Genomic DNA, 22,993 nt, shown 5'->3' with positions numbered 1-22,993 from the left:
ATTGAATTGAATATATTTTCATATGCTAAATAACATTACTAAAGGTACAAAAATATATTTTTTAAATAAATTTTAATAGTAATTTTTTAATGAAAAATAATAAATTGAATTTAGTTAAATTATTTATTTCTTTTTAATTTAATAAAAAATATATTTTTAACTAGAAATGTGACATCAATGCTAAAATATCTCTTAGTAATATTTTAGTGTAAGTATGCACTTTAGATGATAATAATGCTACAAGTATTTTTTTGAATATTCAAATATTTTCATATACCCTGAAATGATCAAAAAGAATAAAGTAGGTTTGCTGATTGTTACATCTTTGAAATTATTTTAAGGATTATAAACAATAAATTTTTATTTATTAGAATTTCTCATTTCTTTCATTAAGTGCTTAAATTTTGCATTAATTAAATTATCTTTGTTTTAAAGTAATCAAGCATCGATTCCAAAATTAGAACTGATTAATTTGGATTTAAGTGATTATAAATTTTTTATTTAATTTTTGACAACAAAATATTTCATACAACTCAATTATTTATTATTTAAATGTTGAAATTAAAAAACAATATTTTTTTATAAAAAAAACTAATAGATAAAATAAAAATTAAATTTGTAATTTAATATGAAAAGTGATAATTATTCTTCAACTCAATCATAAAACAATAAAGAAATTAATTATTTAACAGAATAATTTTACCTTTCTAGCGATTTAAGTGAAAAATTACCTTAGCAAAATGTCTAATATTCCTCAAATGAGCTTGATTATAAGAAGTAGTTAGTTTTTAATACATTTTAGTATATTCAAAACAAATAATTTTAAGAAGCTAGCTAAGATGAAGGAGATAAGTTAAAGTATTTGAATTATGTGATAAATTTAATTATTTCTTTTGTTTAGCTTGCTCTAACTTTACTAACACTACCTCTTCTTTGTTTGATTATCTTAATAACATTCGTAATAAATTGCTTAAGCTTACAGGACTTTTTGAATATTCTATGGATCTTAATTAGCACAATTTCTATAAATTATAATATTATTAATTTCTTCTTTTTCAGAGATTTTCAGATATTTGCTGTCGAGTAAATTTTGTAGGACACTGTCTTTTTCATATTCACTTGCTTTTTAGTTATTTTATTTTTAAAAGTAAATATTGAGTAGAATCACTCTCCTTTAACTATGATTTGCAATCCAGGATAATATTTACCTAAATGCTAGGCTACATTAGTTTAGGTAATTGAAAAAGAAAAATAAATCATTGGATATTTTTTAGATTACTAAGAATTGAGTTAAATTCCTTAAACTCATTATTTGCCAACACCATCATCTTATTTTAGACTCTTTGATAGTTCTCAGTTTATTCCAATAAATAAACTTTTAAATGGGTTTGGTGAATAAATTTAAATAGAATTTTAAAAATTCTTCCTACTTAGTTGTGTTGTTATTTTAAAACTTCTTCTAGTTTTCTATTATTTATACATTCACTAGCTGATGGAAATACGTACAAGAGACATAATAGATCTAAGTATTTCTATTTTCACTTACCTTTACATTACGTATCTTCTGTGTAGAACTCTAGGAAATTTTGATCTAATAAGAAAAATAAAATCCTTTGAATAACTCAAAGAGTATATTAATTTTAATGAGCAAAATTTTTATAACAACAAATCATACAAAAATAAGTTAGATATTTTGTGCCCAAGCAGTTTAGAAGCTTGGGATAACTCTAGAAAGTTATTATTGCAGCACGAAAAAAGTTTGCTGATTGATTTGGAGGTTGCATATATCTGCTTAACTTTTTAATACTTATTTGTGACTGTTATTTCAGCATCAGGTTTATATGAATTCTATTGGATAATTCCAAAATAGTCTATTTTACTAAGCGATTCAGTTGTAATAATGAGCACACTTAACTTTGTTTTCCTTTCTATATTTTTCTTATATAGATTCTATAAAGGTACTCAATTTAATGAATGCTTTGATAACCTTTAGTTATCTACAGTCGAACTGCTAGACGTTGTATTAGATTTAAAAACTTAATATGAAGATTATTTTTTGATTAAAAGAGATTCCTTAATGAAAGTAAATTAAGATTCTGTATATGCAATCATAATTAAAAAGATAAAAAAGATGAGTAAAAATATAATCAAATCTTAGAATTCTTATTTGGGTTAAACTTATGCTATTGAATAAAAGTAATTATTGAGAAAAAATATTATTAAAAATACTGAGTAGTGTCTAATGAAAATTATTTAATCAATTTAAATTGATAAATAAAAACACAGCTACAAGTTTCTTAACATTGTTGATATAAGGTTTAGAGAATTTCTTTTAACTGTTTTGTTTTTAGCTCTAACCACCTTGCCTTAAATTATTCCAAAATTTATAAATTTCTATAAAAAATGAAAATTAATTATTTGTTTTATATTCTATTCTCATTAATTATGTTTGTTTGTTTTTATTAGCTTTTAAAAACCCAAATTTAGAATTAATTAAGAATTTTTTTTACATAAAAGAGCAATTTATTAAAAATAAATTATTTTTAATGATATAAATGCCTTTCCAAAATATAATGATATGCTATAACTATTTTCTAGAAAGTCCTTTATTTTTTAATTATTTTTTTTTAGGGTGAAAACTTCTAATAAACCTAAAATTTTTAGCTCTAAAATCCTATCCAGAAGAAACTAGCCAATCTTAATATTTAATAAATATATAAGAGACACATTTGAAATTGACTAATACTAAAAATTAAATAAGAAAAATAAAAGAAAGTGTTTCAAATATTGAAATAATTAAAGCTTATTTAAAATTTTTAATTACTTAAGATCATACTGTATTCATAAAATATTATATTATCTAAATTTCTACTAATATCAATTGAAATCAAACTAACAAATTTATTTTTTAAAACAACAAAATCTGATTCTATTAATGATAAAATTATTATAATCTTTGAGAAATTTATTAGGCTAAATCTTTTAGCATTTATTAAAATAATTAAAACTAATAAATTTCTTAATAATAATAAATATGATAAGAAAATTTCTGATAAAATAGGTTTCTTAACTTTAAATTTTTTTGATTAATCTTTTATTTTCTCATTAAAATAAATAAGCTCTAATATAAACAAACTTCTCAATAATAATTAGTTTTCTGTGAATATAATAAATATAAGATATTATGTGGGTGATAAATATATCCTATTTCTTAAAAAACTAAAAATGATAGATAATTAAATTAATTAAAAAAAAAATTTAAGAAAAAAATAAATAGATAATAAATAGTTAAAAAGATGGATAATGCAATTAATTAAAATTAAAACACTAAGATAGAAGAAATATAGGTTGAGCAAATAGCTTTAGATGGGGTACCATCATCAAATAATTAAAATATTAAAGACGATTCTCATCAGAGCAAAAAAAATCAGCTTGGCTAATTTAAAAAATATGAAATATAAAATGATTCTAATAAATTTCATGCTTTTTATAAGGCTATTTGCATATTTTTAACATTTATTATGTTACTATCTGTGAATTTAACATTTGGTATTCTGTTTTTTATAGCTTAAAACAATGAAGATAAAAGCGATTATTGTTAAAATGACAGTCTTAAAAAGTGGGCTCTTACTGCAAGTATACTTTGTTTTGTTTCTTCAGGTTTGCTTTTTCTTTTGTATTTAAGCTATATATTTGTAGATAAGCTAAGGGATGAAAGCTGTCTTTAATGTATATTATTATTAATATATTATTTATCAACATATTTGAGCTCGTTTGTTTAAACTGGTTTATTTGTTTGCTTCATTGGACTCTAAGTAACCAATTCTAGTGATTGTGGTACCCTTTATAAAGTTACTTAAGCATATTGCATACTTAACTTTATAGAAATAGGAATAGTTGGATTACTTCTTGTCATTTGTATTATTGCAATGATTGTTAAATGATGCCAAAAATGTTCTAGATTTTGATGAAAACTATTTAGTCATAGCAAATAAATAGATAGATTTATTTATTTGAGGCACTAAAAATTTTAGGCAGATTACTACAAAAAAAATATTTGACTTACTTAATTCTTAGTTTATTCTATCTTTATTTGTTTATTTTTTGATATTCTCTCGTTTTAAAAAAACGATTTATTTTTATAAAATTAAAAACTTTAATTTGGTTTTTATTTTGATTAAATAATTTTTTTATTTTTTATTTTTAATAAAATTAAAATAACAAAATAAACAAGATTTATTTAGAAAGTTAACAAAAAAGTAAAAATATCTTTAGAATAGCACTTTGCAATTAATAAATAATCATCCATATTTATTAGCAATAATTTAAATAATATTTCGAAATAAAAATAATTAAATTAAAGGCTATATTAAAAAAATTTATTTTCATATTTATTTTTATATATTAAACTAAAAATAATAAATTAATTTAATAAATTTTTGAAAAAAAAAATTTGCATCTTAATATAATTTTATTAATCATAATTAATAGTATTTATTTTTAAATGAAAGTTAAGTACTTTTTATCAGATAATGTCTAATTAGGTTACCTGCTGGTATGCTGATCAAAAACACTTATCATTTTGTAAAAAAATATAAAAAATTAATGATCTGATAAATTACAAGTATTAATAAGAATTAATAGTATTTATTTAAATAAAAGTTAAGTAGATTCTATCAGATAATTTCTAATTAGCTTACCTCTTATGCTGTTCAAAAATATTTTTCATTTTGTAAAAAAAATATTTAATGATCTGATAAATTTCAAAGCCATTAAAAAAGAGAAGGCAAGTAAAAAGATGAATTCTGTTTAAAATGAAAGCTCTGAATTAGAGGAAAAACTAGATGAAAATGAACATTTAACTGAAAAAAAAACAAAACTTGCTTGCAATTTCTCTTCTGAATGTAGATATTATGTTTGCTTGTTGTTAGTTTAAATTATTGCGATATCTGTGAGCTTAACTTTTGGTATTCTATTTTATATAACACAAAAAGATGGAGATAAAAACGATTACTGCGAAAATGAAAGTCTTAAAAAATGGGCTCATGCAACAAGCATACTCTTTTTTATCAGTCTTGGTTAAATTTTTATTTTATACACATCCGCTTTATTATAAGTCAAATTTAATTTGGACTATTTTGGAACAATTTTAGTTGGATTTATATTCTATATATCTCCAGCTCTTTTTTCTTTAATTGAAACTGGTTAATTTGTTTGCTTGATAGGACTCTAAATAAATAACTCTAGCGATTGTGGTATCCTTTATAAAGTTACTTTAGCATATTGTATAATTTCCTATATTTTAATTGGATTAGCTGGTCTGATAACTTTTATTTAATATATAAAAAAATGAGCTAAAAACAAAATTACTATTATATAGTAATAATTACTATAATATTATCTTCCTCGCCATAAATAATATATTACTAATAAAAGCAAACATTTTGAAGTGTTCAAATATTTATATAAGAATAATTTATAACTTTTATTTTTTAATTTATTAAAAATGAACTTTTTTTATTCACTATTTATTTTATTTTTGTTTTTTATTGATATCGAATGAGGTAATATCAAATTAAAGTTAATTAAAATCAAATTAAATTTTTAAATGGTTTACTTAATTAATAAATCTAATTTATAAAATAAATTCTTTTAAATTAGAGAAGTTCGTTGTTCTAATATTCGGATTTTTAAAAATTGATTTTCCTTTTATTAAAAATAATAAGAAAATTGAATTAGATGAATTCATTTAAAAGATAATTTTTCAGCTTTTTATTGAAAGAGTTTTTAAACGAATTTATTTATTCATTAATTGGTTTTTTTCATATTAAGGTATGCTTTAATTCAATAGAATCTTTGATTTTAATTTATTTAAAAAATATTAAAGCTTGAAGTTTGCTTAATTTAACATTGACAGAAATTTTCTTATGAAATAAATAAACATAGAAAAGTATTTGTTAATTTCTTAATCAGAATCATATATTATATAGAAAAGTCATTAAAATAGATTGATAAATCCTATTTATTAATTTTAGTCTTAAGAATTTTAAAATATTTCAAGAATATTTTAATTTACTTTGGTATCACAAATTTCTCAAATATTAATTTTGATAAATCATAAAAAAAAAAATCAGAAAAAAATAAACAACTAAGTCATAAATAAATAAATAAAAACATGGATTGCTAAAAAAAGGAAAACAGCAACATTTAATTAGAAGAAATTAAGACTGATTACAAAGCTATAGCTGAAAAAAATTCATAATTTTCTTAAGGTTTAAACTAATATAGTAAGTATTAAGCTGATATTTCTGATTAAATGAAATGGAAAAGTAACAAAAAAGTGTATTCTATTGAGAAATAAAATACAGACAATAATTTACAAGAAATTATTTAGGAAGCTAAAATTTATTAAAATTAACAAATTCCTCAAACTTAAAATAGAAATTTTATTACAAGAAATTATCACTTTAATACTTCAAATTCACTCAATAACTAAAATTAACAAAGTAGGAATTAAAAAAATTCTTTTATTGATTCCATTAATAAATATATTTTTCTTTTTATCTTCTTAACTATTATTATCAGTTTAGACTTATCATTTGGTATTCTATTTTAAAAATCATTAAATGATGGAGAAAATTATGATAATTGCGAAAATAAAACTCTTTTAAAATGGGCTCTTTATACTTATTTACTCTCTTTTACAAGAGCTGGTTTATTATTTGTTTTAGGTTTATATTATCTTTCTTAATTCAAAATGAGAAACTAAAATTGTGGAATAGGATTTCAATTTATTTTTCTACTTTGTTATTTTTTATTTTCTTTGGCTTCAACTGGTTTATACTATTGTTTCTAAGGACTCTAATATTCTAATTCGAGTGATTGTGGATAATTATATAAAGTAACTAAAGCATATATTATAGCCATTTATACATTATCAGGAATAATTATTTTAATTTTAGGTATATTTTGTTTATATTTTCTTGCATTAAAATTAAGAAGATGAATAATAAATAAATAAATAACTAATAAATTAGGTCTGATATCATTTATTTAATTTCTTACAAACCATTGTATTTTATATAATATATTCATGTTAAAGTTATTATCATTACATTTAATCAAATTCTAAATATTATTTATATTTGCTACCATTTTACTAATTAATTAAAAATTAAAATATATACAATTTATGGATAAATGAAATATAAGCTTTAATTCAATAATAGGATGCGTTTAATAATTTTAATAGGTAATCAGAAAAGTAGTATTTTAATTATCATTTAAGCCATTTAATTAATAAAAAATATTGTTTTAGAGCTTGTTTAATTTTTATTTAAACCATAATTTATATTAAAATGATAATTAATTTTTATTTTTTATGTATTTTTTTTATTTTTAAGAATTAAAAGAGTTAATGAATATCATAAATTTTCTTTTCTTTTGATTTTGAAATAATAAAAATAAATAGAATTTCTTTTTCATAATTATTAAAAAATTGAAATTAAATTATGATTTTAAATCTTATTATTTAAACAAAAACATTAATTCATAGTATGTATATATTACTTAGTCAAAAAAAATTATCTATCTATTTATATTTAACAATTAAATATCGAATGTGTATTTCATTATTAACTTATATTTTAAAAGAATATATTATTTCAATCTTTTTATAATCTTAGTTTTTAACAAATATTTTTGACGCAATCTTTCAAAATAAAAAATGATTTTATATTATAAAAATTTATTTTGATTTAATAATTTAGCTTTACTTTTTTAGAAGTTATTTACAACTTTGAATAAAATTAAAAAAATAACATAATCAGAATAAAAATCAAATAAAAAATAAATTAAATTAAAATAATTATATTGTTTTAAACTCATTATAAATTAAAAAATATCGCAAAACATATAAAATAAATTTTTACTGTATATTAATTGCTAATTTCAAGAGATTGCTTAATGCACTTTACTAAAGCAGAAATAACCTAATCTATTGAAAGATAATTTCTTAATTATTTAAAATAAAAAATATGAAGTAATTAGAGATTAATATGTTGAAAATTTAATAATAAGATAAATTTAGAAGAAGAAAAAAAGCACAATAAAATCAAAGTAGCAAACAAATAAAATAAATAAATAAAAATTTTTTTAATGTATTAATTTCATTTTTAAAAATATCTCAATCCAAATCACATAAACTGCTTTTATTCAATATCAGGTGCTAAATTTGAGAGATTAGTACAATTTACTAAAGCACAGCCTAATCCTGATACACCATTTTTATTAATTTAAATAAGAATTATTATTATTTTATTTATTTATTTATTTATTTATACTAGTTAAATAAAAATCCCATAATTAACAAGGTTATTTTCTAAAAATAAATTTAAGAAATCTTTAGTTAATTTATTTTTTTATCTAATTAAACTATTTTTGCAAAGTAATAATTCTTTTCAAAAATTTTTCTTTTAATTTTATCTATGTTAATTGTTAGTAGTAGAATTAAGGAAAAAATTTATATTTAAAAACTATATTTTATAAAATGGAGGAGTTAAGTTTTTTTGTAAAAATAGTAAAACACCGACTAAGGGTTTTTATTTAAAAATTCATTGATAGAAATTTAGTTAAAAATTTTTATTTTATCCCTCTCACTTAAAAAAATGTGTCAAGTTTATTTTATACTTTAAAAAAATTTAAATTATAATGCTTGAACATCATCAAAATAATTGGAAATTTAAGAGAAAATAGATAGATATTTTTATTTGAATTCAATACATAAAAATTATATTTATACTTTAGTTTCATATCCCTAATTATAAATAAAATTAAAATAATATTATTATTTATTTGTTGATAAAGTTTGTGATTTTACCACTTTTCTTAAAAATAAAGCTACATAAATTTACAATAATAATTTAGATTTCAAAAAGAATGAATGAAAACTTTTTATTTGAAATTTTCATTATTTGGAGTTATATTTACTTAAAAAATTATTATAATCTTAAAGAAATTTGCTACTCATTTCATTATTATTTTTATTTGTTTCTGTTTAATTTGTTTAATTGATCTATTTAACTTAATTTTTAATTTATATTTCAGATTCGATTACTTATATTTTCTATTAGTTTTAAGAAGATTCGCCTTCTGAATTTTTACCTATTAAGCCATTAACTTTTCTAATTTTTTATTATTTAACAAAATTTAAATAAAATTTGATTTAATAAATTTACACTAAACGTTTTAGCTTCTTCTCTACTTCCTAAAGCTTAGATTCGAGAACACCCTTTATATTCATCAAAAATGCTTTTCTAAATTATTTAAAAAAAATAAATATATTTTTTGCCTGATGAAAAAGTAAGTGAATTAGTTAATAAATTACTTTTCAAAGTTATCTATATTTTAGTTGTATTCTTTCTAAAGAGTTTATAAATCATTTTATATTTACAATTTTTCGCTTAAAAGTTTATATTTTTCTTTATCTATTTCTTGAGAAACTTGCTTTAAAGCAGATTTTAATTACTTATTATCTTCAAAATTAACAGCCTCAGAACCATCTGAAGAATAACCATCAAGATCTCTTAAGTTTAATTTTTAATTAGTGCTATTTTTGATTTTTGTGTTATTAGTTTTATAGAAATTGAGAGCTTCTTCTTTTTCCAAATTAATTTCTTGCTCATCCAACTCATCAATTTGCTATTTAAGTTGAGTAATTATTTTATCTTTATCTTAAATTTCATCAATAAGCTGCTTTTCTTTTTCTGTGTATTCTATCAGTTTCTTTTTTGAGTCTATATTATCTTTAATTTGTTTTTGCTACTGTCTGATTTCCTCATTTTCCCTTTATATTTTCTTACATTCATCAGTCTATTTAAATTAAATTAAATTTCAACTTAATCAATTATTTTTTCTTAGTTTTTCTTAAACTATTTTACCAGAATGTTGAGTTCATTTTAAAGCTTTATAATAATTTCTTGAGATATTTTTTCTTTTTCCATTTTCATTTACTGCTCAGAATTAAACAAATCTCTAATTTTCTAATTGTTTTTTGGATGAAATTTAAAATAAAATGAATTTTTTTTAATAATATTATTATTTAATTTAATTACCTTCTCTTCATTTTGAATTTACTTTTCAAAGTTAGCTTTGAAGGTTAAATATTCTTCTAAGGCCTTTTATTCAATTTTGTTTTTTTCAATTTCTAATTCTTATTCTTTCTTTTCTTTTTCTCTTTGCCATTGCATTTCAACCTGTTTTATCTCTGCTTCCAATTTCTTTTCAAATTCTTATTTCTTTTGATTTTCATACTCTTTCAGTTTTTAAAGAATATTAAGTTTTTCTAGTTCAAATTTATTCTCAATTTCGCTTTGCAGTCCCTAATTTTTTATTTATTTTTAGAATAATTTATTAAAAATATTTATTAAAAATAATAAATACTCTTAGCTTTTCTTACAACTCTTCTTCTAAATCTTTTTTGTAAGTTTCTTCATCAAAATCTTACTTTAATTTAGTTTCTTTTTACACACTAGAATAAAGCTCATCTAACCTTTTTTAATGTTTTTCCATCTCCTTTTCTTTGAATTACCTTAATTATTCTTAGTACTTTCTCTTAACGTTTTCCTTGTCTCTATTGAATTTCTCTTCTTATTCATGTAAGAATTTTTGCTTCAAATTTTCAAGTTCTTCATGCTCGTTAAATTCAATAAACCTAGAGTCATTTTTAAGGTCTTGCTCCTCTTTTTCTAAATCCTTGAATTTTCTGTCATAATCTTGCTTAATTTCTTCTTTCTTCCTTTATAAAAGATCTTCATATTGCTAATGGATAGTTTGCTTGTAGTTTTAGAGTCTTTTAATTTATAGAGCATAAATAATTTTACAATTAATAATTAACTTTACCTCATTTCATAATCCTTTTTTTCTGCATCGATTCGTGTTTTATTAGTTTTTTTAAGCTCTTCTCGTATTTCATTTTCATACCTTTCAAGCTCTTCTTTAAATCCAGACTCGTCATCGTTTTTCAATTCTTCGAGCTACTTTTATAGCTCTTCTTCTTCCTCTTGCTTTTTATGTTCATAATCTTCCTTTATTTATTCTAACTTTTATTGATGCTACTCCTCAAGTTGTTTGAATTTCTTTTTATAAATTTCATCTATTTCCTTCTTTCTTTCCTAAAGCTTTTATTTTTACTGATTTCTATATTCGTTAAGTTTTTTCTCTTGTGTAATCTTTATCAAAGGGTCATTCTTTTTAGAAAATATGTCATGTTTAGGCAAAACTGCAGGCAAACTCTTTTTTTATTGAGATTTTCCAATAGAATTATACTCATCTTCATTATTAGTAGCACCTCTTATCTGCTTTATTTTTTGCTCTGCCTATCTCATCATCTTTTTTTCTTTCTCTTTTCTAAATAACTCCTAATAGTATGAATCGCATGGGTGATCAATTTAAGCCTCTCTAGTTTCTAAATTTAAATAAAATATCTCCCCCGAAGGATGCTTAACAGGTCTCCATGGTTCAGGTAGAGGAGCCTTTAAACCTTCTCTCGCAATATAAAATAAATCTTTATCCTGAACTAAATCCATTCCCAAGTATTTTGCATATTCAATAACCTCTAAATATGATATAAAAAATCATATTATTATGAAATAAATCTATAAATGAAATAGAAATCCAAAACAAAAATATTCCCTTAATCATTCATTTTTCAATAAAATTAATATTTAAAGTCCAAATACCTTCTTATGTAGGTTCATAATTTTCATCTATGTCCTCTTGCATAATCATAGAGTTAGTGATTTAATCTAAATCGATATCAATTACTCCTTCTTCTTGTTAATCATACCATTAATCTTAATTCATCATTTACATTTATTAATTTTAGAGTTGCATCATTTACTTCTGCTGGGCTAAGCTTAAGCCCATATGTTATCCAAACTTATTCATATTTGATTTAATACTCTTATAGCAAATACTGAATTCTCAAATACTTTTATTATATTTTATGATTTCAATGCAACGATTTGATAATTTTTTCAATTAATTTTGCAAAGCTTTTATTTGTATATTCTTTACTAAAGAAATTATTTAATCAAATATAAAACCAGCGATATTTATTTAGATAAATTAAATAAAATCCACTAAAATTTGATATAATAATAACAATAACATTTTTGAATTTAAGTGATTTAAAAAAGATAAACGAAATTCAACTTCATTTTTTAAATTAATTATCATTCCTGATTAATAAACAAAAATAAATAGCAAAAAAACATAAAATCTTTAAATAAAATTTGAATAAATCACAAAAATTCTATTAATATCATACACCATACCAATATCTAAAACGAACGAACGAAAAAATTAGATTATTTTTATAATAGTTAAATTTATTTTAATTCTTATTAAAAGTTAATTTGCTTATCGGTGTAGTAAAATATTATTTATATTGTTAACAATATTATTTTGTTATTGTTTTTATCATTTAAAATTAAGAATAATTAATTATTTGATATTGTTTTATTATAAATTCTTCTTTCAGAATTATTAATAAAACTATTTTATTTTTATCTAATTAGATAAGAAAACAACTTAATCAATTATATAAGTTCTTATTTGATAATATTTTGCTGTAATTATTAGAAAAATTAGAGCTAAAATTCTAAAATCTACTTTAACTAACAAGAGAACCCATTTATTATCTATTGTTAGTTAATGATTCTTTTGAGAAATTTAATGAGATATTTTCTTCTGTTTTGATATCATAAAGCTTTTTTTATACGATTTTGTTTTATTAAAATATATTTTTATATATTTATGTAATAATTAATACTGGATTTTTGGCTGACAATGTAGACTCTTATCTTAATCTGGCTATATTTGATTTGGCTTCATCTCTTTACATTTTTAGTTATTTCTAAGCATTATAAATCAAATAAGTGATCATTTTAGAATATTAAATGTTTTACAATATCGTTTGAAATAGATTATCTTTTTTGGGATATTTCAGTAGCTAAATCTAGCTTTTTCATATTCAGAATAGGAGAAACATACTACATTTATTAATTTTATATTTCTCTTTTACTTTGTTCTATAATTCCTGTTCTTTTTAAGTAATCTCTTACACATAATATTTGTTCTTTAACGTTTCTCTCAGCTTGATATCTTATAAGACTCCTTTAGTTTTTAAAAGTTAGTAAATTTAAAATTACTCATCTTTTAAGATGCAATTACATTCTACCTTCTATCGTATTCATCTAATGTCTACTTAATTTCTTATTAAATCTAAGTCTCTAAACCTTCGAATCTAGTTTAAGATAAACTTTTAAAATATCTAAAAAAAATGGAATAAAATACCTTTTATTGTCTTCTTTTTCATCTTGCGTTAGATGTGTTTATTGTTTTAGTTTTCTTTTATAATAAAATATTTTTTAATTAACATTTTATATTATATTAAATACTCCAAGCATTCAGATATTATGCTTTGTCTCGTTTTATGTCTGTTCAATTTATTTTAAAATTCTACTTCTTTCATATCCTTTCTGAAAAATTATTAATTAGATCCTATAAAAAAAATGAAAAAAATATAACATTTCTTATTATATTTCCTGCATTTTAAGGTATTTTTTGACATTATAGCTCATTTATGTTACTTTATTTAATATTTGTTTCTACTTAAACTTAAAAATATGAAAATTATCTTTATATTATTTTACAGCATTAATTAATTTTCAAATATTTTTTATTCATAAATCTCAAATCTTAGATTTAAAAAAAATCAAGTTTGAGGCTAATAAGAAAATTGATTACATTTTTCAATCTAATAAAAAACACAGAAATGATAAAATACTTTCTACATATTAATTTTTATATAAATTATTTTCATTTATGGAAACGAGAATTTATTTGAGTTGCAAAACACTTTGAAAGCAAAACTAATTCAGGAATAGCAGCAGTAAATAAGTATCTTCCGTGTAACTATAAAATAAATCGAATTAAAATATTTTTTTAAATAATAAATAAGTATTTAAGAAAAACAAATTAAAATTTTTTTTAAATATTAAAAATATGAATTAATTAATTGATAAAAAAGTTCTCATAAAATAAAATTAAAAAAATAGATTAAAATTACCTAGAAATTTTAATGGATATGCTTAGCAGTTTCTAACATTCTTAGAGATTTGTAATAATGATTTACATTATATTCAGGAAAACTTGGCTCCCACTTGTAGAAGTTAATTTTATCTGGTTTTTCTGTAATTCCAGTTTATTCTCCCAACTCCTTTAAACCTTCTTTTATAAAAACTTCTGAAGGAGAGTTAATATCAATCTTGTTGCCAAACATTAGTGAAATTCTAGTTGTATCTTTGGGTCCTAAAGTAGGATAAGAGCAGCTATCAAATACAACTCCAATTAAACTTTTATCTGAAATTGAAGGAATCAGATAACCAAAGGAGTATAACTATAATTATGATATATCATTAAGATTTACATAGTGTCAATATTAATTTACATCTTTAGGGATGACTGGCTTGTTATAGCCTAAATTAATAGAAACCATAGGCAAAAATTTGATTGAACTTAAATCAGTCTTTAATTGATTTATCTTTATATTTATTTATTTTTATTTAAAATAATAATCTTCAATTTAACAAAGTAATTTTTTTAATGTTTAATTTACTCTTTATTGGTTGCCTTGTGAGTTGTCAAGGATCTATTTTATTTGAGGTGCATTCAATGTAGAAATCACATAATCAAATTCTTCAACTTTATTATTGCTTCCACTTTAAACCTTAAAAATGCAATTAATTAACAATTAGCTATTTTAACTAAAATTTAATTACAAGAATCTTTTTGTCCTTAAATATCAATTACTAAACTGGTGAATTTAGTTCTATTTATGTAGATGTCTTATTTTCTAAATGCTTTGCAACTTCGAAAAGAAAAGTTTAAATCCCTCCTTAAAAATTAATAGATCCACCTAAAAATAAATTTATTTATTTATTTAATTTTTTATAAAAAAACTTGTTTATTTTATGTTCAAATTTAATATTTTAATTTACTTTTTTTAATCTTACTCTAGATAAACTATTACAAATTATCAGAGTATTTTGGATGCTTGAACTCAGTTGGGTCTATATAATCATGTATATAATCCTTTATATGTATCTTTTTAAGACACAATTCTGAAGAAAGATCAGAAGATTCTGCTCTGTAAACACCTAATTTCATTCATTTTTTTTTTTATCATTTCATATTATCTACTAATAATATATAAATTTATTTATTTATTAAATACCTTTTGCGAATGAATTAACGAAATGTGTATTTATAAAATCTGATAATCCAGTAAATTAAAAACCAGCAAATCTTAGTTTATTTTATACAAATTGTTCCATGTTGCAATCACCCCTAAATTATTTTGAAATAAAATGTTAATTTTCGTATCTTATTTTTTATTAAAAGTAACATAGAATTTTCTTTTTAAAAAAAGGATTTATTATATAAATAGTTTTTACTTGTAACTTGATGATTTTGCACGATTTATTCTGAATGCTGAAGAAACTAGTTTGGGATTATCTTTAATAAAATTAAATAAAGGTCCTGCGGCCATCTTTCTTGGTAGTTATCTCAGTTGACCATCATAATAAACATATGCATTATCAAAATTATCACTAGGGACAACTAATTATTCAAATTGATAAATCATAAACTTTAAACTTAAAGATTGAATTTTGTTTTACTGAGATCTAAGGCTCCTATGTCTTCGCATATTTTAAGTACCTCAAAAATAGTATTTCCATTTCTTATTGAGCGAGGACCTTGTTCGAAAAAGAATCCTCCATCGTTTTTTGTTTAGAGAGCTCCACTTACTCGATTTGAAGCCTCAAAAATTTTAATGTCACACTTTTTCAACATTTTATGCAAGTAATAAGACTGTGACAAGCCTGAAACACCGCCTCCTAAAATTGCTATTTTTGGAACTATTTAACTCATAATGTAATATAAGTAATTTAAAGTAGCTTTTATTTGGAATTGAGCTGTATAAGTTTATAAAAAAGGTAATTTGTTGCGTTAAAGCAGTAAAAAATACTTTGATTAAATTAAAATTATCAATTTTTATTTTACTGATAACTGATATAACAAAGATATGTAAATTGAAAGATACAATCAACATAAATTTTGATGAGAAATAAAATTAATTTAAGAATCATGAATGCAGTTAGTTGTTACCATTAAATTAAATATTAAACTTTTAATGAATGATTAATTTGCATTTATCAATATTGTTTTTATTTAAAAATAATTATTTTACTATTTAAGATTAATTATTTGCAAATCTCTTCGTTTTATTTAAGCAAATTATAAAATTAAAAATTAGATTTAAATGTTTTAAAATGAATTTACAATGATTTTAATTTAGACATAATTTTTCCATATTTCAAAATAAATTAAATTAAAATATTATAAATTGAATTTTAGTTATTTATTTATTAATTTATTTTGTTATAAATTTAATTTCGAAGTTGGGTTTAAAATATTATAAAGAAAAAAGTGAATTTATAGCCCTAGATAAGAATTTAATTTGTGTATAATAATGAATGAAGAAAATATAAGAATGCATTTAAATAATAATGCACAAAAACCTATATATTTATTTTACAAATAAGAAAGTACATTTATTTATATTGATTTACTAAATTGGTAGAGTGACATGAAATTATTTATTTATATATCTTATTAACTTATAATGTTTTTAATTAAGATGAAAGGATATATTGTATGCTAAGTAGATGATAAATAATATAAGTAATCATCATATCTTAGATAAAATCAATGTATTAAAAATATTCATCTAAAAAGAATACAAAAGAAAATTTAAGAATATTGATTGACTTTTGATTTCATATAAAAAAGAAGTAAAAAAGCATAAATTAAATTTGAATTAGATGAATTTTAACTTAATGTAGGTTTCTTTAGTACATGTCGTTAAGAGAGGTCTTATGACTATGTCAAAATCTGGCAGATAATTTGCTAGAGATAAGCCCTTAGAAGAATTCATTCCTAAGGGTTTGGAAAAGTTAAAATAAAAGGAATAGGTTACTATAAATACCAAGTAATATTAAATTGCAACATTCATTATTAGATTCGCTTCTGAAATTAAGCAAATTTGCTTTAAATTAAATGGAAATAAATTAGAAAATATCATTTTTAATTATGAAAATCCTCTGTTGATTAAATAAATTACAATTCTTATCATTTATGAAATATTAAGCTAGCTATTTCAAAGAAGCCTTAAAAATTAATTTAAATTAAGATGATTAATAAATTATTTTTAAAAAGCTATAAAGCAGGATTTACTAGTGAAGAATTAGAACCTTATAACGAAATGGTTAAGAGAGCATTAAAATTAAATAATGCTTCTCCATTTGAAATTACTCAATTTAAAGTTCAACAAGCTATTTAAAAATTCAAGGTTTCTCCTAGAGATACTGGTTCTGCCGCTATACAAGGTAAGAAATACTTAAATTATAATAAATGCTTTAAAAATATAAAAATCTAATTAATAAATAAATAAATTGCAAAAATATTCTCTAGCTTTATTAAATAATTTATTAGATATTTAAAATAAATTCAATTAAAATGTTTTACTAATATGATCATTTTAGTGCTTTTTTGACTTTATAATATTAAATTAGTGTAAGCATTTTCTAATTTTAAATTTTTATATAAAGTTGCTGTTAGAACTGAAAAGTTAATTAAAATGATTAAGCACTGCCAAGAAAACAGATAAGATAAATATGCAGGAAGAGCTTTAGTTAGATTATTAGAACAAAGAAGAAAGTGGTTGGACTATTTAAGATTCACTGACTACCACCGTTACAAGTGGATCTGTGAAGAATTCTGTATTCCTGATCAACCTCCTCTTAATGGTCATCATAAGGCTAACTTTAGAGGTGAACCTAATAGACAAGTTAAAACTATTTGAATAAGGTCTAATTAGTAAAACAATAATAGAAAATATTAGTAGATTAATAAATAATTGCACATATTTTTATATTTAATAGTCAATCATATTAAATAACTGCAAATAAATTAATATAAATTGAATCAATAATTATAATCTTAAATATTTTACCAAATTCATCAAAACAAACAAAATTGAAAGTTTTTTCTTTAATAAAAGGTCTTTATAAACTAATCCTTGTATATTAAAAAATCTTTTTGTCATTTTTCAAGTAAAAATAAAAGTTTGCAACAAAATTATTTCAATTTTTTCTAAACCTCAAAAAAAATATTTTTTTAATGGATTAAGATAATAAAAAGTAATAAATAAATGAAACCTTTAAATCATCATTTTTTGCATAAAATATGAATTAATAACAACTAAAAATAAATTTAATAATTATCTAATAAAATTAGAATTATAATAAGTTTAAATATTTTATATCGAATTCATCAAATAAAAACAAACAAACTAAAAGATTTTTAAAAGATCTTTATAAACAAATCTTAATATTTTATTAACTTTATTTTTCATTTTTAAAATAAAAATAAATATTTTTTTAATGGATTAGGATAATTTTTAGAATAAATAAATTTAAAGTTTAAATCTTTTTTTTTGTATCAAATACAAATAAATTTTTGTGAAAAATAAATTTATTTATTTATTATCAAGTAAAATTAGAATTAATATAGGTTTGAATATTTTATATGAAATTCATCAAAAAAAAAACAAACAAGCTAAAAAATTTTTAAAAGGTTTTTATAAGCAAATCCAAATATATTATTAAATTTATTTTTCATTTTTAATATAAAAATGAATGTTTATTTCATGGATTAAGATAATTTTAGAAATAAATAAATTGTTTAAATCAATATTTTTTTGTTTCAGATACTAATATATAATAGCGAAAGATTAGAATTAAGTAAAGAAAATATATAGTTTTCAGATATTTTAGAAAATAATCTCTTTATTTTAAAATATTTCATTAATTTTTTAATAAATAAATTATAGTTTTATAAAAATAACTCATTTAAATTTTATAATATTTTTCTTTTTAAATTGGATATCATTACATAAATTTATATATTAAAAATGCATCTTTTTTAATGTTAGATACTATTTTAGAAAATTTTAAATTGTTATTTATTAGCATGAAAGAGTGTTTTTAAATAATTTTGCTAGTATTTCATTAAAATAAATTAATATACTTTGATATTATTTAACAGATGGTTTATAGTTTTCTAGAACCAAGATTATTCTATAGAGTTTCAGATTAGGTAATTTACATAGATTTATTTAGACTTACATTTAATCTTTAAATAAAGATTATTTTTTTATTGATACAATAAATTTATTAAATTAAGATATTTATTCTGAAAAATCAAATTACTTTAAAAAAAATTAGTACAAAAAAAGATATGTGCACTTTCACAATAAATAGAATTGGTATGTTGAAAAAATTAATCTTACTATCTTGGTTTTAATAAAATAAAGATAAATGAAGATCAAACTGTAACTTTTTTCAACCATTTTTATTATAATTTATTATTTTAATTATTTAAATAAGATGTAATTATATTTAGGAATTTATAATATTTATTAAGAAAAAAATTTATTGTTAAAATTGTAAGTTATAGAGACTTTTCATAATTTTTTTACGATGAAATTTCCAAAAAAAAACATCAAAGCTAAAATTACAGTTCAAAATTGTTAAGAAAACAAGAAGAAAAAAATTATTCTAACTTTAAATGACTTTAATTTATATTTGATTTTTTTAAAAGAATAAATATATTTAACATATATTTGGCTGATATTATATAAATTAAGGTATATAATTTCTTTAATTAATTTAAAGAAGCTATTCTAAAATTAGCATGAAAACTATTATGGGATTTTTAAAAATTTATTATGACTATTTTGATTATCGAGGAAGTAACATTTAAAGAAGATATATCTATAATTACCTCAAATTTATGAAAAAAATTAATAATTATAAATTATTTATTGTCAGAAATTAATTGGAAAAGTTGATTTTATGAGCTATATTTTTACCACAAGTATTGTGAATTTAATATAATTTAATTTAATTTTTTTTACGATAAAACTTCTTTTTTTAATTTCATACAATTAATTAATTATTTGTTTATTAAGGTTTTTTTTAGGAAGAAACAAAAAAGATAATATTTTCTTTCATCTTATTAGGAGTTTGTTATTTGCTAACTTAAAGCTTTTTTTGAACTAATTACAAATTAATAATAAAAAAATGAATAATAATAAATGGACAAATATTTTTTAAATTTTTCAATTTTCTAATAGATTTTATTTTAAATCATTTTCATTTTGTTTATTTTATTTAACATAAAATGATTCATGTAAATTGTGCTCGATGTCTTAATAGAGATCTTAAATGTCGTTAAAGTTAAGCCATTTAGTTTCTACAATATATTTTACAGAGAAAAGGAAACCAAATAGTGCAAATGTTCCATAAATAATGTGGTTAATATATTGCTGAGGATTGATGAGTAACATGATAGAGAGGAATACTCCGACCCAGTTCATCATAATACTGTAACTAAATCCTCTGTCCTTAAGAATATCAGATGTTAGGATAACAGTGACTGGACCTACAGTGAAGTTATATGATGCATAAAAGAAAAATACAAACATCAAAAAGACGAATTAGAGAGTTGTATTGGTCTTTAAGTCATTTGTAAAATAACTTATAATTGCAAGGATAATCTAAAAAACAGCACACAATAAGAAACCACCAACTAAATATTTCTTACGGGCTAGTTTACGATTGAAGCCTACACCAAGAGTAGCAACGAAAAAGAGGAATAAATAAGTTCCTAAGATCATACATTTTTTTGTTTCGTAGTCATCAGTGATTAGACCAATTACATTTGGAGAAAGACCTATCATAGCAGTACAGCCTGACATTTATTAGCACAAATTTACTACTAAACCTACACGCAAACGATTGTGATAAGAATGTTCCTATTAATTAGTGATCATTTTTAATCTATCATCAACAATATTATCTTCTGAAGATGCACTTACCCTTTCTTCTGTTTAATTGCGCTATTTGATTTCAGGAACATCAACTGAACCTGGTCCAAGAAGTTGCTACTCAAATTTTTTCACAAATCTCTATTGGTAAATTTATTCTAAAGCTTTTCTACCTTTCTCATGCTAACGATTTCTGTAGTAGTAATATGGAGTGTCTTCTTTGTAAAATATCAATAGTGAAATAAGACGCTGAATTGAGAATACAGCAGGTAGAATGAATACCCAACGCCAATCATTGCCAATAGTTTAATCGTTGGAGACAAAGTCTTATACAGGAATAGACATTAAGAAACCAGCAATAACTCCAACAAATATATTGGCTTGGAAGAGAGATCCAGTCTTAGCAGCCATATTATCAGGGGAAACTTCACGAATGTAAAGTGGAGTTATCATAAGATCTATACCGCAAGAAACACCCATAAGCAAACGAGCAACCATAAATAGCTCCCATGCAGGTAATTGAGTGAAGACTGTAGCAATCAGGAAGACAATATCTGATATCATCATGCATTAACGTCTTTCGAGCTTTGTAGTGTAGTGAGGAGTAAAATATGTAGTAAGCATACCAGCAATACAAAGGATAGGTCCTATGAGAATAGTCATCAAACGAGATTACTCTGTTTGAGGCTTGTCTGATTCAGACATATTGAAAATTTCGAAACCATACTTACTTAAGATGTAATTGCCAGTGAAAAGCATTTCAGTCAAAGTATAACCTTAATAAATGGCTCCTGTGCAAACACTTTAAACTCTCAAAAAGAGAGATAAAGAAGATTTATGCTAATAATTTCTTCCAGGCATGAGCTACCTTTTTATTTTATAAATTAAATGTCTGAATAAAAAGAGGCAAAGTTTTTTTTTGCAATCTTCTTAGTGATTATCTATATTTTTTGCTTGATTAAAATTATTGTTGAATAATTTTTAAGATTTTAATTATCAAATCTGCTGCTTGCTATCCAGAGTTAGCTATGTATCAAATTAAAAAAAGAAAAAATATAATATTTAGATTTTTATCTAAGAAAAGAGTGGACAAACAAGTCTTTAGACAGGTAGATGTATTTTGCGAAATAATTAATTAATTAGTTAAAATAATTACTTACTTGCATCATTAATACAGTAACTAAAATTTTTATTAACTTTATCCCAATATTTTATTTTTATTTTCTATCAAGAAAATAAATTAATAATTTTACACAGAATGTGAGGCATCTTTAAAAAAAGATTTAGTTTACTTACTTACAACAAATTCGTATAAATCTGATACTAAGTAACAAATATTTTTTTTATAATTTGAATTAAATTATTGACAAAAATATATACAAATTTAATTGATTTACTAAATATAGAAATATTTATAATATTTATTATAATCATTATAATCTTTAGTCATAAACGCAAAAATTGTTTGAATCAACACAAATTTAATAAAAGAATTTTTTATTTTTTTAGATTGTCTAATTGAGTTTTAAGGATTTAATTAAGTTTTAATCTAAATTTTTATTTGCAGTGTTTGTTACACAAAATTTTAGCATCAATGCGAAGATTTTTACTTTAATTGAAAATAAAAATACTTGTTTAATTTTTTAGTAATTAGGATATAGCTTAAGCTAGTAATTTTCTCTTAATATTTATATTACATAAGCATGTTGATTTACTCTATTTATAAAAAAGTTATGTAACTATTATTTAGTTCTTTCTTTTATTCTGCTTTTAAAGGAAAATATTTAGATTTTTTTAATCTATTTTATTTATTTTAACAAGCTGAAAAATATATTTTTTAAAATATAATTTATTTAAATAAATAAATCGAAATAGTAATTATTTATTTTTTTAATCTTTTTTCACAATGGCTGGACAAATTGATAGATATGTGCTTAAATTTCTTTACATTTTTCAAATATTATATAAAAATATTTG

General features: G+C 20.9%; 8 protein-coding genes across 8 annotated transcripts; 3 read left to right on the top strand and 5 right to left on the bottom strand. All coding sequences in view use genetic code 6, as the record gives it.

The window, feature by feature from the left end:
• Positions 1 to 1,382: 1,382 nt before the first annotated feature.
• TTHERM_00156770 (transmembrane protein, putative) lies at positions 1,383 to 2,190 on the top strand (the record flags this gene model as incomplete). Its single annotated transcript, XM_001009704.2, has 3 exons — positions 1,383 to 1,391; positions 1,490 to 2,020; positions 2,068 to 2,190. 3 exons carry the CDS (start codon positions 1,383 to 1,385, stop codon positions 2,188 to 2,190), a joined length of 663 nt encoding a protein of 220 aa, XP_001009704.2.
• A 1,288-nt stretch (positions 2,191 to 3,478) lies between these two features.
• On the bottom strand, positions 3,479 to 3,916 carry TTHERM_000156769 (hypothetical protein; the record flags this gene model as incomplete). Its single annotated transcript, XM_012796050.1, has 1 exon — positions 3,479 to 3,916. One exon carries the CDS (start codon positions 3,914 to 3,916, stop codon positions 3,479 to 3,481), a length of 438 nt encoding a protein of 145 aa, XP_012651504.1.
• Positions 3,917 to 4,798: 882 nt separating this feature from the next.
• TTHERM_000156768 (transmembrane protein, putative) lies at positions 4,799 to 5,353 on the top strand (the record flags this gene model as incomplete). Its single annotated transcript, XM_012796049.1, has 1 exon — positions 4,799 to 5,353. The coding sequence occupies one exon, from the start codon at positions 4,799 to 4,801 to the stop codon at positions 5,351 to 5,353; it is 555 nt and encodes a 184-aa protein (XP_012651503.1).
• Positions 5,354 to 8,965: 3,612 nt separating this feature from the next.
• On the bottom strand, positions 8,966 to 11,946 carry TTHERM_00157790 (WW domain protein; the record flags this gene model as incomplete). The annotated part of the gene is made up of 7 exons (XM_001009707.3): positions 8,966 to 9,314; positions 9,386 to 9,870; positions 9,939 to 10,040; positions 10,113 to 10,379; positions 10,441 to 10,849; positions 10,900 to 11,614; positions 11,739 to 11,946. The coding sequence occupies 7 exons, from the start codon at positions 11,944 to 11,946 to the stop codon at positions 8,966 to 8,968; spliced, it is 2,535 nt and encodes an 844-aa protein (XP_001009707.3).
• A 649-nt stretch (positions 11,947 to 12,595) lies between these two features.
• On the bottom strand, positions 12,596 to 13,643 carry TTHERM_000157789 (protoporphyrinogen oxidase family protein; the record flags this gene model as incomplete). Its single annotated transcript, XM_012796048.1, has 7 exons — positions 12,596 to 12,769; positions 12,833 to 12,916; positions 12,969 to 13,176; positions 13,241 to 13,306; positions 13,357 to 13,410; positions 13,461 to 13,541; positions 13,591 to 13,643. The coding sequence occupies 7 exons, from the start codon at positions 13,641 to 13,643 to the stop codon at positions 12,596 to 12,598; spliced, it is 720 nt and encodes a 239-aa protein (XP_012651502.1).
• Positions 13,644 to 13,881: 238 nt separating this feature from the next.
• TTHERM_00157800 (protoporphyrinogen oxidase) lies at positions 13,882 to 15,996 on the bottom strand (the record flags this gene model as incomplete). Its single annotated transcript, XM_001009708.3, has 9 exons — positions 13,882 to 13,977; positions 14,132 to 14,461; positions 14,513 to 14,605; positions 14,681 to 14,791; positions 14,844 to 14,980; positions 15,063 to 15,221; positions 15,299 to 15,411; positions 15,519 to 15,684; positions 15,744 to 15,996. 9 exons carry the CDS (start codon positions 15,994 to 15,996, stop codon positions 13,882 to 13,884), a joined length of 1,458 nt encoding a protein of 485 aa, XP_001009708.2.
• Positions 15,997 to 16,949: 953 nt separating this feature from the next.
• Positions 16,950 to 17,989, top strand: TTHERM_00157810 (30S ribosomal protein S15; the record flags this gene model as incomplete). The annotated part of the gene is made up of 3 exons (XM_001009709.3): positions 16,950 to 17,116; positions 17,344 to 17,513; positions 17,736 to 17,989. The coding sequence occupies 3 exons, from the start codon at positions 16,950 to 16,952 to the stop codon at positions 17,987 to 17,989; spliced, it is 591 nt and encodes a 196-aa protein (XP_001009709.2).
• Positions 17,990 to 20,308: 2,319 nt separating this feature from the next.
• TTHERM_000157809 (MFS transporter) lies at positions 20,309 to 21,877 on the bottom strand (the record flags this gene model as incomplete). The annotated part of the gene is made up of 1 exon (XM_012796047.1): positions 20,309 to 21,877. One exon carries the CDS (start codon positions 21,875 to 21,877, stop codon positions 20,309 to 20,311), a length of 1,569 nt encoding a protein of 522 aa, XP_012651501.1.
• Positions 21,878 to 22,993: the final 1,116 nt, after the last annotated feature.

The sequence above is a fragment of the Tetrahymena thermophila genome, assembly GCF_000189635.1.
Source record: "Tetrahymena thermophila SB210 genomic scaffold scf_8254776, whole genome shotgun sequence".
NCBI lineage: Eukaryota > Ciliophora > Oligohymenophorea > Hymenostomatida > Tetrahymenidae > Tetrahymena > Tetrahymena thermophila.
This window is presented reverse-complemented; position numbering and strand designations above follow the sequence as displayed.